This window comes from Bos indicus, chromosome 23 (assembly GCF_029378745.1).
Source record: "Bos indicus isolate NIAB-ARS_2022 breed Sahiwal x Tharparkar chromosome 23, NIAB-ARS_B.indTharparkar_mat_pri_1.0, whole genome shotgun sequence".
In the NCBI taxonomy this organism is placed as follows: domain Eukaryota; kingdom Metazoa; phylum Chordata; class Mammalia; order Artiodactyla; family Bovidae; genus Bos; species Bos indicus.
The window spans coordinates 37,136,685-37,151,009 of NC_091782.1; the positions used below are offsets into that span (position 1 = coordinate 37,136,685).

General features: G+C 38.1%; 1 protein-coding gene and 1 non-coding gene across 2 annotated transcripts; one reads left to right on the forward strand and one right to left on the reverse strand.

The window, feature by feature from the left end:
* Positions 1-737: 737 nt before the first annotated feature.
* Positions 738-12,404, reverse strand: LOC109577453 (placental prolactin-related protein 3). Its single transcript, XM_019986379.2, has 5 exons — positions 12,350-12,404; positions 5,801-5,982; positions 3,489-3,596; positions 1,559-1,738; positions 738-929 (listed from the first exon to the last, which is right to left on the reverse strand). The coding sequence occupies exons 1-5, from the start codon at positions 12,402-12,404 to the stop codon at positions 738-740; spliced, it is 717 nt and encodes a 238-aa protein (XP_019841938.2).
* Positions 7,969-8,075, forward strand: LOC139179210 (U6 spliceosomal RNA). The gene has a single exon (XR_011563634.1). It is a non-coding gene; the product is annotated as a U6 spliceosomal RNA (small nuclear RNA).
* Positions 12,405-14,325: the final 1,921 nt, after the last annotated feature.

Consider the following 14,325-nt stretch of genomic DNA (forward strand, 5'->3'; position numbering starts at 1 on the left):
ATGGAGTTATAAGGATGGAGCCTCTTCAATGAGATGAGTGCTTTTACATATAAAAAATTCACAGAACTCCCGAGCCTTCCCTCCGTGTGAGGGCACAGTAAGAAGTGTGTGACCATAAAGGACCCTGCATGACCACGCTGTGGAAATCCATTTCCATTGTTTTTAAGCCTCTGCTTTTTGTTATAGCAACCCAGAAGGACTAAGACAGCATCCTAACAATCTTAACACAGTTCAGTAAACCTCATGCTATTTACACAAAAGTGCAAAGCACTTATCTTGTCTGGTGTAACACTGTGATAGTTGGCTGACAGTTTGTGGTTCCTTTCATAAAGAATCCTGAGAATTCAGTCTTCTTGGTAGCATGACCAGAACCACGAACAATTGTCTAATACCTTGATTCTAATAACTTGACCCAGAATAATTGGCTGTGATTCTTACACAATCTCTTAATGGTCTTCTTTGTAATGCCAGCTTCTGCTTTTTGTGACTAATTTTAATAGGAGCTTCATTCTCTCAATTGTCGGGGTCGATTTCCTTTTGATTTTCTATTAAATGAAGATAAGAAATGTTAAGGAATTTCCCTCTTAGATTTTGACACCTCTACAGAGTCTGTGTTTATTTTTTTAAGAGGAGACCCATTTCACAGAGCATGCATTAAAAAGCTATAAATTTCCAAGAAGCTTGCTGTGGGATATATCATCGTGACCACCTCAGAGCTGGATGGGATGGATGTGGATTTAGCACGTGTTGGTGATTCGGCACGCCAGGATCTCGGTGTACATGTCAAGTTTACGTGAATCCCTATACAGGCACATGAACAGCTTGTAAAATGCAGAATGACGCACATCTTCATCGTTGGACACCAGGGATGCGAGTCCTGACCAGTAAATGCGAGCCTTGAATATTGTCCGTATTACTGGATAAATAACCTGAATACCCAAAAAATAATGAGTTCTTATGTGTTTTATTAGTATTTGCATATCTTTTTCCTTATAATTATCAAATTAAGATTTGGAGAAGACATATGAATATAAAACACTCTAGATATGGATTTTGAAGCCAGCCTATGAGAAAACTCTTAGGAATCTAAAATGTAGAAACATAACTCAAGATTAGTTTTAACTTTCTCTTTTCTTCCTTCCGACTCTCATCTTTTGATTTGAGGAGAACAGAAAAAGAAGACAAGTGGAACTTCAATAGCATATGTCCTGGGTTACTTTGAAGAAAATGCTGATCTTGGAAATTCTGTTCTCTAGTTCTCTTACTCTTGAAAATATTTCAACCACCTGTGCCAAGGAAGAGGCAAGCTTTTGGTGGAATTGTGTGCAATGCAGGGTAGGCTGCACATGTCAAAAACTGCAGTGAAGTTCTGATTCCTTTACAGTAGAATCTATCACTATGAATGACTAGGCTCCTGCTTTATGTAGTAGCAGTCTAGAATATACAAGTCATGAACCTTTTTCTTACAAAAAGATATATTTCAAAACACCATGCGCATTACAGAGGTGACCTCTTTCATTCATGAACAAAGCAAGAAAGCCCTCTGCAGGATGCTCACCTGGCTGAATTGCCTCTCTATGAATGCTTGAAGTTCTTCTATTTTTCTCATGTTCTCTTTGGCACTTGATAGGATAGTATCTGAGACTTCTTTCATACTCTGCAGGTCCTTGACTAGAAGATACAGAGGTCTATGCCAGGAGTACAGTAACATGAGTATCCACTTACTAAGGTCTTCATTCTAAGCAACCAGAAGAAACAATCTGATTAAAATAAACATAATTCAGTGGTTTTGGTAACATGTGATCTTTGCTCAGAGCAGCTGACCTAAAAAACTCTTGGTTATTCCTATTTGCATGCAGAGATTTTTGAAGGTAGTAAAAGTTGCAAAAGTATAAAATGTAAGCTATTAGTTCACACTATGCTGAATTATTAAAAATCTAGGTTATATTAGGAACTAATTCTTCTAATGCATTCTAATTTATGAAGAATTTTCTTTTTTCTTCTGAAATTCTACCACCACTCAGTGAGTTCTTTTATGTTTGTATATTTGCGTGAGAGAATCTAAGCATTTACGCAAGTCAGTATATGCCTGCAGTGCCTGACCCAGGAAAGAGGGATTCCACCTGTGCCCACATCATTGTCACCCAGCGATCCATTCGTATTAATGAATCAGATGAGTCCTTTGTGTTGATTTTTGATTGATAATTTGTTTCATGATATTAAAACAAAGAGACAAGGAAGAAGACACGACATTCCTAAACAGGCTTCTCTCCTCAGCTGATCCCACACCACCCGCCTGCTGACATCAGAAGAGTCTGTTTTGTTGACATGTGTCCGGGGAGAAAACGGCACAGCATTGTCTTTAGTAACAGCATCAGTGGGATTCACAGTGGAGGGTCCCCCCTAGTTCACCACTACTAGCAGAATTGAGCCTGAAAATCCCGGAGGCTGAAGATCTCTAGTTAATATGCTTGATTTCTTTACAGCCATGAACTGTTTTACTGGTAAAGAACAGAGAACTGAGTAGGATTAAATATAGTAATGCACATAAAGTGCTGAGTAAAATGTATGGCCATGTAGTAACTCTCAATAATCTTTAAATTTAAGCGTATTGAACAATCCCTCCTCTTCCTCCTCTTTGACCTTTTTCCTTTACTTGATCACCCTCATTATTAATGAGTTTAACAGAGGAAAAGAATGCTGGTATCATTAAGAAAGTTGTAAAGAGAGAAGATAGTATTTTAAGGGGGAATGCATGTGAAAATATTTTAAATAATGTTAGGACAAAAGATAATGCAGGAAATCAGAAAGGAGAGATTATAATGGTGAAAATTTGGAGCTGCCATAAATGATTGAGGCTTGATATGTAAATTGTGTTGTCCTCAGAACAGAGGCAATTGTTGTGGCCATGAGAAGGAAAGCAATGTTTTATAGGCCATTGTGGGGGAGACTTACAAATTAAAAATAAAACGTGACAGAAGAGTCATTGAGAATGACGAATGAAGGAGGTGTCAGAGAAGTAGAAGCAGAATCAGGAGAGCCTTGAAAGGCAGATGTGGTGGCTTGGGTGGTGCAGTATAGGACTCCCAAGTAGGAGTCACTAGTAACAGGGAGTACTCAAAACTGGGTGTGTTTCTTACATATTCATGAATTTTGCAATCTTATATTTTACACATGGAAATTCCCATTCATTTCCTGTTTTTGTACAGTATAATAGTTGCAATCCTGTGTCTGATGCATTGGTTGAGCTAAAGTTGTCTACATGGACAATTTATGGATCTGTTATTTATGTTGCTACTACCGATTTTTAGTCATCCCTTGATTTCGCTCATGCTTCATCAACTGCATAATATAATTTCTCTTCAATTGCTTACAGTTCCTCCACCTTTTTCTGCATGTACAGTTACCATTCCCTCTAATATTATGAAGCCTGGTAAGCTATATACTTTCTCATTTGATCTGGTGAAAAACCCAGGTGAAAGACTCACGTTCATCCTTAGGGCTTTTTCTCTTTCTTGGGGAGTATGGAGGGAATTGGTATGGCAGCTTTTCGTGGCATTGATAGTGTATGGTTGGTTCTGGGCATATTTTTCATCCTGAAAGTGATCAGGCAATTAGTTAGGGCTGTTGGGCATTCGGTGGATGAAACCATTACCAGAACATTAACATGTTTAACAGCCTTGTAATTTTTTTTTTTTTTTATGAGGGGAATCACAAAATTTGAAAGTCATTCTTTTCATAATGTTTCTATACATTGTCTCTATAAAAATGATTTTACATCTAACTTTTCTAAGTTCAACCTTTCCCTTCTATTGCCTTCTCCAATTTTATTATCTTTTTTTTTTTTTTTTTACTTTTTAGTATTTGAACCAAATATAGTACTTTTGTACCAATACTTGGTGCTTCCCAGATGACAGTAGTGGTAAAGAACATTCCTGCCAATGCAGAAGATATAAGAAGACTCAAGTTTGATCCCTAGGTGAGGAGCATCCCTTGCAAGAGGGCACAGCAGCCTACTCCAGTATTCTTGCCTGGCAAATCCCATGAACAGAGGAGCCTGTTGGGCTACAGTCAGTAGGGTTGCAAAGAGTTGGACACAACTGATGTGACTTAGAATGCACGCATGCACCTATATTTAACCATTTAATCTCTTGTTTACTGTGGGTTAGAGCCAATATATTTCCTTGCAAGGAGTTATAAATTATGACTCTGACTTATCTCTGATCCGCACACAAAAAGCTTAGTGTTCATCCCAGGTGCAGAATACAATGCTGTTTATGGTGACAAAATGGTACGGTGGAAAAACATGGCATAAAGTTATAGGAAATACTAAGCAATGGACTGAGAATAATAAGACTAGAGAAATCTAGCTAACACATTGATAGAGAAAAAGTAATCTTTAGCGAAAGTTATGAACATTTCAAGAGATTACTTGGAAGAGTTTTTAAAAAAATGGACAGTCAAAAATGGAGGATGAAAAAAACTAGTGAGTAAAAAGAACTACATGAATTTAATAGAAACCTTTAACACCGCCTTTTATTAGCTGTCTGCTCAACTGTGTGCTCCTTGATTGACCTAAAAGAATTAACATACAACTTTCAAATACTTTCCTCAGAAAGAGAATAATTGTTTCCAATTGTAAATTCCCTTTCTATTGCAGTTCTAAAGCTATTCACTGCAAATCTTAAAATAATAATTTGTAGCCTTAATAAAACTACCATTATTTGATTCTGTGACCGGGATTCAGCTTTGTTTAACATGTTCCATCTTTCCAGTTCACTGCAGAGCAGTTCTCATTTATTGGCTATTTACTCTGAGCCTGGAGAAGAAAGCCCAGAGAGACACTGAAGGACCAGAAAATCAACACGCTTCCTTTCCCCCAGTCCCACCTAAAAGTGCTTTGTGTCAGGTAGTATTGTGGGCTGAATGTATGTTCTTCAAGTTCATGTGTTAGACACCTAACTGCCAAAGTGCTGTGTTTTGAAAAGGGTTCCAACTTTTTGGGATCCCATGGACTGTAGCCCACCAGACTCCTCTGTCCATGGGATTTCTCAGGCAAGATTACTAGAGTGGCTTGCAGTTCCCTTCTCCAGGGAATCTTCCAGACCCAGGGATAGAACCCAGGTCTCTTACATTGAGGGCAGATTCTTTACCATCTGAGCCACCAGGGAAGCCCATTAATGTTAACTGAGCTCTTAGGGTGAAACACTGATCCAATAGGTTTAGTGTCTTCATGAAGCGAAACACCAGAGAATTACCTCTGTGTGTCTGTGTCTTTTCCTCTATCTCTCTTCCCCACCCCCGACCCTGTGTGAGGACGAACAGAGAATCCAGCATGGGAGGAAAGAGTTCTTACCAGAACCTCACCTTGCTGGCCCCCTGATCTGGGACTTCTAGCCCCCAGAATTGTGAGCAAATAAAATTCTGTTGTTTATTCCACTGAGTCTATTGTATTCTTTTATGGCATTCTTGGCTGACAAATACAAAAATCATTTATTTTAAAAATTTACAAAAGAAAATGAATGAAAGGAAATTGAAAAAGTTATTACATTTCTAAGGAATCGTAGGGATTTCACAAAACTAGTCCTTTTTTCGATTTCCACATCTTATGAGCTGATGGCTTCTTTGACCTAGACACTGTGTTATTTGAATTTTGGCTGATGCAGCCTTCTTGTTGAAAGGACACTATAGCCCAACACTTATGCAAAGGGTCCATCTGGGAGGCTGGAGGGCTACACACCGTGGGGTCGCAAGAGTCGGACATGACTTAGCAACTAAACCACCACCACACAGTACTTACAAACTCATGGAACATTATGGTGGTATGGTTAACGATATCATGTGACAGCCTGGAGGCATTGAGAAACAGGTGTGTAAGGGATTCCAGGGGGATGTCAAACACGTCAGGACAGCAGGACGGGCATGAGTTGCCTTGGCACAGGAGCAGATTTGACATGACCATCAGCAGGAGCAGGCAGGAACCTGTTTAAATAAAAACATGAACCGTTCTGAGATGATCTAGTCACCTGAGTTTATCAAATCCATCCGGTGAAGGGAAGGCTTCTCTTTCCCTGTTGCTCTGAGCAGGAGTTGGTGCTATAGTAGCCGAGATGGGGAAGAAGGATCACATTCTGTGTCAATTTAAATGGAAGATAATATTTGCACAGATAGAGAGTTGGAGAAGTAGGTTACTCCCTGTAATTTTGTATTTCTCCCAGAAGTACTTCTGTGCTCTGCAAACATTTGGAACTTAATTCTGAGCCAGAGTGTTTAGGCCATTTTTTTAAGACTGTTTAGTGTTGGGACTCCGCAGACTCTGGCAACAAGGCCCTCTAGGAGTTTGTAATTTTTCACTCTACATTGACTAATGCTTGCATTTTAGACACTGAAATGACAAGAAAAGTCCAGTTGATCTGTGTGGTTTACCATCACACTGGGGTAAGAGTAAACACATGACTGACTGATCGCTACTTTTGAGTACAAAGAGAATACCAAGAGAAAAAGGATACTGTACCTTGGATCTGCTCACTCACCTTAGTAACCCCATGCATGTCTTTGATACTTTCCCAAAAGCTTTAAAACATCTTAAAATTTGTGTTTCACAGGAACCCTGTGAGATAGACTTAATCTTCACTATGATCATCAAGTTCTGTTAATGAAGATGTGATGACTTGGAGAGGGCAAGTAATTTTCCCCAGGTCCCATTATTAGCAGATGCAGGTCACTGGGCACCAATACACTCATCTGTTCACTTCCTGATGTCACATCACACATGCCTGTGGCCCTCGGTCTGCATGTGTGTAACCAGGACCACATCAGGAGCTGTGATGACTCTGCTTAAAGAGAAAAATATTTTGTCTTTGACTGCAAAACAGCAGTGACCCTAGAACACTGGTTTTATCCACTTCTTCTGCTCTGTCTATAAAACACTCACTGTTACAGTCTTTGACAATTATCAGTGTGGGGGCCTGGTTCTCCTGGCTAGCCTTTCTTCTAGGCACCTTGACAGCTCTTCTACTTTTATTCATCTTTAATCCTCTCGTTACATTTGTTTCTTCGAGAAAGTAGCAAATAAATCTCCAAATGGTAATACAAGAATATTACCTGGTCAGCATCCAGGACAACATCATCGACTCTGCGAACAAGGCCTGCCGTTTCCTGACTTTGACTCTTTAGGGACAAAATTTATCTGTCTGGTCGGGGGTACATCCTGACAACCCAAGGGGCTTAGTTTTTGAACCATCTCCAAGCATCTCCTCTTTGATAATAGAACTAGACTTCATGCTTCCATGATGTATGTAATATTTCAGAAATTATTCCTGGCCCTACCTTTGGCCAACAGAAGCATAAAATCATAGACTCTTGCAAGTGCGATTTTAATATTACTTTTCCTGTGTGTCCTTTGTATGCAAACAGAATTTAAGACTGAAATGAGCAAGAATTGAGATTGGACAAGAGAACTAATAAAATAGAGATTTTATCCTCCTGAATGAGATCTGAACATGATTCTTTTTCCAATTTACCAGAAGAGTGGTAATTTAATTAAGGATAACATATCAGCATTTATTAGGTTTTCTCTGCTCTTAGTTAGTTTAAAGGGGCATAGTATCTAAGACAAAATGGTTAGTTAAAATTAGGTAATGAAAATAAAAGAGGAGATTCTCAAAGGAAGACATATAAGTTGGAGAAATTTGGAACTATATCTCTCATCAACTAAAGATCTTATTGTGACAGGCTAGGAGAATAATAGCTTGTATAACATAGATGTATTTGTGTGCATATATTTATGAGCATGTATACATGTGTTATGCATAAAAATATGTTTAATTCATTCATGGAACTTTGAACCTTAAAAAATTCAATTTTATAAGAGCTGGTAAATATAACAGAATACCCACATTCCTAATGTAATTGATCATTTATTGGTAGATGACTATATATTTTATTCTATTAAAATGTTATTCATGTATTTGCTTTGGTAGCACATATATTAAAAATTTGGAATAATACTGAAAAGATTAGCATGGTCCCTACCCAAGGATGACACACAAATTTGTGAAGCCTTCCATATTTTTCTGTAACAACTTTGAGGGATGGGATGGGAATGACGGCAGGAAGGAGGTTAAAGAGCGAGGAGACATAGGTATACCTATGGCTGATTCATGTTGATGTTTGCCGGAAAGCAGTACAGTATTGTAAAGCAATTCCCCTTCAATTAAACATCAATAAACTTAATTATTAAAACTGTTATTGGCGATCATATAACAGGTTCATATATCCATTGTATGACTAAAGACTATCTGACTGGAAACTGATGGTGTCAATTATCATTGGTTAGTGGTTCATTAACTTTATAATTGAATGAGAAAAGTAAACTCACAAACACTACTGTCTGTGATTCAGTGTCATAGCAAGCTATAATCCTTGTCTGCGTTCGCTTTTAGGTGGTACAGCGCCCAAACTTTGAAACTGAGGCTGTTCCCAGAAGCGCACAGTCGTGAGTCCTGCCCAGGGTTTTTGTTCCTGATGCTGGAGGCTTCCGTTCGCTGGTCACTAAGGCTGAAATTTTCTCTGCTGAGCATTCTCTGGGTCTACGACGTGCACAAGTCTTTATATTTTGGTTTTCTAATTTCATTCTCTTATTCTTTTGATCAGACTACCAAGTCCCTTTACGATTTAATTTCAGACCCTTTTGTGCTTTGATCTTTCTGATACTCATTAGTGTATTTGCTTCCATGTCTATCTCTCTGAGTAGTTTTCAGCATCTACATAAACCCTACCCTATTCTCTTACCGTCTGAATGTTGGCGTTTAGCATCAGCATATTTTTATGAACTTCATTTTCCTTCTGGTGCAGTTTCTGGTACACAGCTTAAGCTGGTTGGCTCCCATCTGGCTTGTTCCTGTTTTCTCCAAAAAATTAGAGAACTCTGCTTTCTTTCTAGGCAGTACTGCCCCTTCTTTTGCTACCATTGCTAATTTTCCATGATATCACTTCCTGCCATATAAGCTTTGTCTTTCTCAATCTACTGTAAATAGAGTACCATGTGCCTCTATGTTGGTGTTACTATTTTAAATAAATATCAACCTAGTATAGCATAGAATTAAAAGGAAGAAAATTACAGTAGTATTAGTAATAATACATTCCCCCAAATTATAATCCAGTAATGCTCCCAGTTTTAAATGACTTTCTATGCATGTATTGTTGAGGTCCCGTACTCATTTTTCCATACTAGGTGTTTCAATTTTGAAAAAGAATGTAGAAAACAATGGAGTGTAAAATTCTGAAAATCACCTTGGATTTTAGATGCCTCAAGATTAAGTATATAATTATTAGTTTTTATAATTAGTAGGGTATTCTTAGCACATATAACTCAGTGTCGGGTGATTGCTATTGAGTAAAGGATGTATACTGTGAACTGCAACCACCCAACAAGTGGTTGGAGATAAAGAATGCAATGCAAGGAAGAAACAGGCTTTTGTTCTGGAAGGAAAACCTTACAGGGTCTGTCATCTACAGTCTACTCTTCAGATTTTTCAAAACATTTACTCTTCCTTTGCTCATTTAATAATTTGGAGTGTTTTGATTTCTTTTCCTACTGAGTTGCATGAGTCTCTTATATACACTTGGATATGAAGCCCTTACCAAATATGTGATTTGCAATTTTTTTTTTCATTCCATAGGTTGTCATTTCATTTTACTGATGGCTTCTTTTACTATGCAGAAGGTTTTGAGTTTGATGTGGCCTCACTAGTTTATTTTTGCAGTTCTTGCCTTTGCTTTTGATGACTGTGTTGTTTGAGCTGCTTGTATTTTGGAAAGCAATCCTTTATCAATTGCTTTATTTGCTATTATCTTCTTCCATTCTTACCAAAACACACAGACTGGCTGAGTGGATACAAAAACAAGACCCATATATATGCTGTCTACAAGAAACCCACTTCAGTCCTAGACACACATACAAACTGAAAGTGAGAGGATGGAAAAATATATTCCATGCAAATGTAGAAAAAAAGAAAGCCAGATTGGGAATTCTCATATCAGAAAAAATAGACCTTAAAATCAAAACAATTATAAGAGATAAAGAAGGACACTACCAAATGATCAAGGGACCAGTCCAAGAAAAAGACATAACAATTTTAACTATTTATGTACCCTACATAAGAGCACCTCAATACATAAGGTAAACATTAACTGACATTAAAAGGGAATTTGACAGTAACACAATAGTAGTAGGCATGTTAACACCACACCTATACCAGTGGACAGGTCAACAAAATAGAAAAGTAGTAAGGAAACATAAGCCTAAAAGTCAATGTTAGAGCAAACAGACCTAATTGATATCTTCAGCACATTCCATCCAAATGCAGAACAATACAATTTCTTCTCAAGTGCACACGGAACATTTTCCAAATCTTGGGTCACAAATCAAACCTCAGTAAATTTAAGGAAATTGAAATTATTTCAAGCATTTTCTCTGACTGCAAAACTGTGAACTAGATATCGATAATAAAAAAAAATAAAATTAAAGAACACAAACACATGGTGATTAAACAAAAAATTTCTAAATAATGCACAAGTTACTGAAGAAATAAGGGAAATCAAAACATTTCTAGAAACAAAGAACAATGAAATATGATGATCTAAAACCTATAGGATGCAACAAAAGCAATTCTAAGACGGAAGTTTATAGTAATAGAAATCCTCCCTCACGAAACACATAAATAGATAACCTAACTTTGCATATCTTTAACTCTTTTAAAATTTCTCTTATCAATGTCTTAAAGAATATCTATAAAATTTTTCAACACCTTGCTTAAGGTTATTTCTAAGTGTTTTATCTTTTTTTGATGCAATAGTAAATGGGATTGTTTTATTTACTCCATTTTCTGATAGCTTGTTGTTGATATATAGGTAGGCAACTGAGTTTCATATATTGGAATATAGTAAACATAATGTATGCTACATCTTTAAAGAATAGACACTTTCCCATAAATAAGACATACAGATGATTTAGAGGTATATGACAAGCTGCTCAGCATCAGTAATAATCAAATGAAATGCGGCTCAAAAGCACAAGAGATATCACCTCATACCCCTTTGAAAGTCTAGTACCAAAAATGTAAGAAATGACAAATGTTATTGAGGCTGAGGAGAAAAAGGAGTGCTTATGCACTGTTGGTAGGGATGGATACCGGTGCAACTCCCACGGAAACATACTGTGGAGTTTCCTCAAGAAATTTAAAAGAGAATAGTTATGTGATCCCTTATCCCACTTCTGGATATATAGTCAAAGGAAATGAAACATTGTCTCAAAGAGAGATCTGTATTCCCATGTTCATTGCAGCATTATTCACAGTAGCCTTGGTATAGAAACAACAATCTTTCAACAGGTGAATGGATTAAAACTATCTGATGTGACATATATAGGTAAATATTATTTAGCCATTAGAAAAAGAAAGAAATCCTTCCATTTGTGACAACATGGATGAAACTGGAGAGCATTACGCTAAGTGAACTAAGTCAGAGAAAGACAAATACCATATGATCTCAATTATAAGCAGTTAAAAAAAAAAAAAGATGGAACTCAGAGTAGAAAAATGTTTGCCAAAGACTGGAGGGTAGGACAAATAGGGAGAGATTTTTAAAGGTTACATATTTTCATGTATAAAAAATTAATAAGGTCTGAGGATCTAAGTTTGAGCTTCATGATCTAATCATGAGATCTAACCATGAGATTGAACAAGCTCTGGGAGTTGGTAATGGACAGGGAAGCCTGTGCTGCCACAGTCCCTGGGGTCACAAAGAGTGGGACACCACTGAATGACTGACTGAACTGAAGAGAGTGGAACTTACCTGTGTTCTCCTCAAAAAGCAAAAGTTAAACATGTGTGATGGTAGCAATGTTACTTAATAGAAGGGAAACTCGTTTTTAATACATGCCCAAATAGGGGTGGACAGGATGACGGAGGGGTAGGTGGAAGTGGGGTACACCTCTCTCCACTGATGCATCAAGAACGTCCAAAGACGCCGCAGTTCTCACAGAAGACCAGGTGAATCCTGGCAGGACTCCCTGACTACTGAGAAGGAACATCCGGATCCACACAGAACTTGGTAGGACAAAGGAAAGAAGGGACAAGGAGGAAGGGGAAAGAAGGAGGAGAGCAAGTGGGACCAGCCTGCACCTGGGGATGAGGGAGCTGAAGCGCAGGGGAGAGATCCCCGCGTCCATGGCCATCCACTGGGATGGGGGAGGCATTTGAAGCAGTTGGAGAGTGAACTCACTAATCTGTGACAGTCTGAACGGAGTGAGAACCACATAGACAAGCCATGCTGCAGCCTTTCATACCTCGGACAGGGTTGTAAGTCCACTGGTGTCCACGGAAGCTGGGAGCTGGAGCCATGGGGATTGCGGAATGATCCCAGGGTGAGGACTCCTGTTGACCGTGGGGAGTCAGCCTGATGGGATGGGGTGGAGGAAATCTGCTGCATGGAATGCTTCTTAAGGAAAGCCATGAGGCCATAAAAGAGGATTCAACTGCCTGTGGAGTAGAGCTGTCTCTTTCTCCATGCTGGTACCTGTAGGTTGAGCAATAGAGAAAGACTTCAGTGAGGGTGGTCCTTGAGTGCCTGATGCACTAAGCAATGGAGAACTTTGAATGTCTATATACCCGACTCTACCCTATTCTTTGTCTAAATTTTGGGTTTTAGCATCGTAATATTTTTATGAACTTAAATTTCTTCTGGTAGAGTTTCTGGTTTCCAAATTAAGCTAATTCCTCACAGCTGGCTCATTCTTGCTGTTTCAAGAAACTTTGACAACCTTCCTTCCTCTCAAGGCAATACTGTCCTTTCCTTTACTACCATTGCTGGCTTCCGATACTTTGACTTCTTGACTAATATATTCTATGTCTTTCTCTATTCACTATAAATTTAGTAGTATGCGTCCCTATGTTGCTATTAATATTTATAATTAATTATTATCCTGATGCAGTAGAGAACCAAAAGGACTACAGTTACAACAGTAGTAATAAATTGCCCCAAAATTATAAACCATTAATGCTCCCATTTAAAATTGATTTTATTTTTTTCCCTTTTTTAAATTTATTTATTTTAATTGGAGGTTAATTACTTTACAATATTGTATTGGTTTTGCCATACATAAACATGAATCCACCATGGGTGTACACGTGTTCCCAATCCTGAACCCCCCCTCCCACCTCCCTCCCCATACCATCCCTCTGGGTCATCCCAGTGCACCAGCCCCAAGCATACTGTACCCTGCATCGGACCTGGACTGGCGATTCCTTTCTTATATGATATTATACATGTTACAATGCCATTCTTCCAAATCATCCCACAGTCTCCCTCTCCCACAAAGTCCAAAACACTGTTCTATACATCTGTATCTCTTTTGCTGTCTTGCATACAGGGTTATCGTTACCATCTTTCTAAATTCCATATATATGTGTTAGTATACTGTATTGGTGTTTTTCTTTCTGGCCTACTTCACCCTGTATCTATATATTATTGAGGTCTCTTAGCTAATTTTCCTTACTAGGTGGCTCAATTTTGAAATGAAACATAGAAAACAATGGAGTGGTAAACTTGGGAAATTACCTTCCTTTTGATATGCTTCATTAGTAAGGATGCAAATATTAGTTCCCCTCCCCTCATTGGGGCTGTTCTTAGTATATATTATAGCTCACTGTGGGATGATTGTTATTGACTGAAGAATGTACTCAGTGAACTGTAATTGTCAAACATTGAGTGGAAATGAAGAAAGTAATGCCAGGAAGGCACAGGCTTTTGTTGTTCTCGAAGGAAAACCTTGCTGTGTCTCTCATCTACAGTCTAATCTTCAGATTTAGTGAAACTGTTCCTTTTCTTATGCTCCATTAAAAATTTGGATTATTTGTGGTTTTTTGCCTTGAGATCTTTGGATATTAAGCCCTTATCAAATATATGATTGGGAAATATCTGCTGTCAATCTGTGAATTGCCATTTGATTTTGCTGATGTTCCTTTGTTTGGAGTTGGATGTGGTCCCACTTGTAGGTTTTGCCATTGTTGCCTTTGCTTTCGGTGTGAAACCCAAAAACTCATTGCAAAGACCGATGTCAAGAAGATTACCTCGATGTTTTCTTCTAGGGGTTTAATCGCTTCAAGTCTTTTGTTCAACTTTTTAATCCCTTTTTAGTTGATTTTTGTGTATGGTAAAAGACAGGGGCACAGATTCATTTTTTCATAGGACTATCCAGTTTTCCCAGTGCCATTTTGAAAGGCTTGTCCTTTCCCCACTGGATATTCTTGGCTCCTTTTTCAT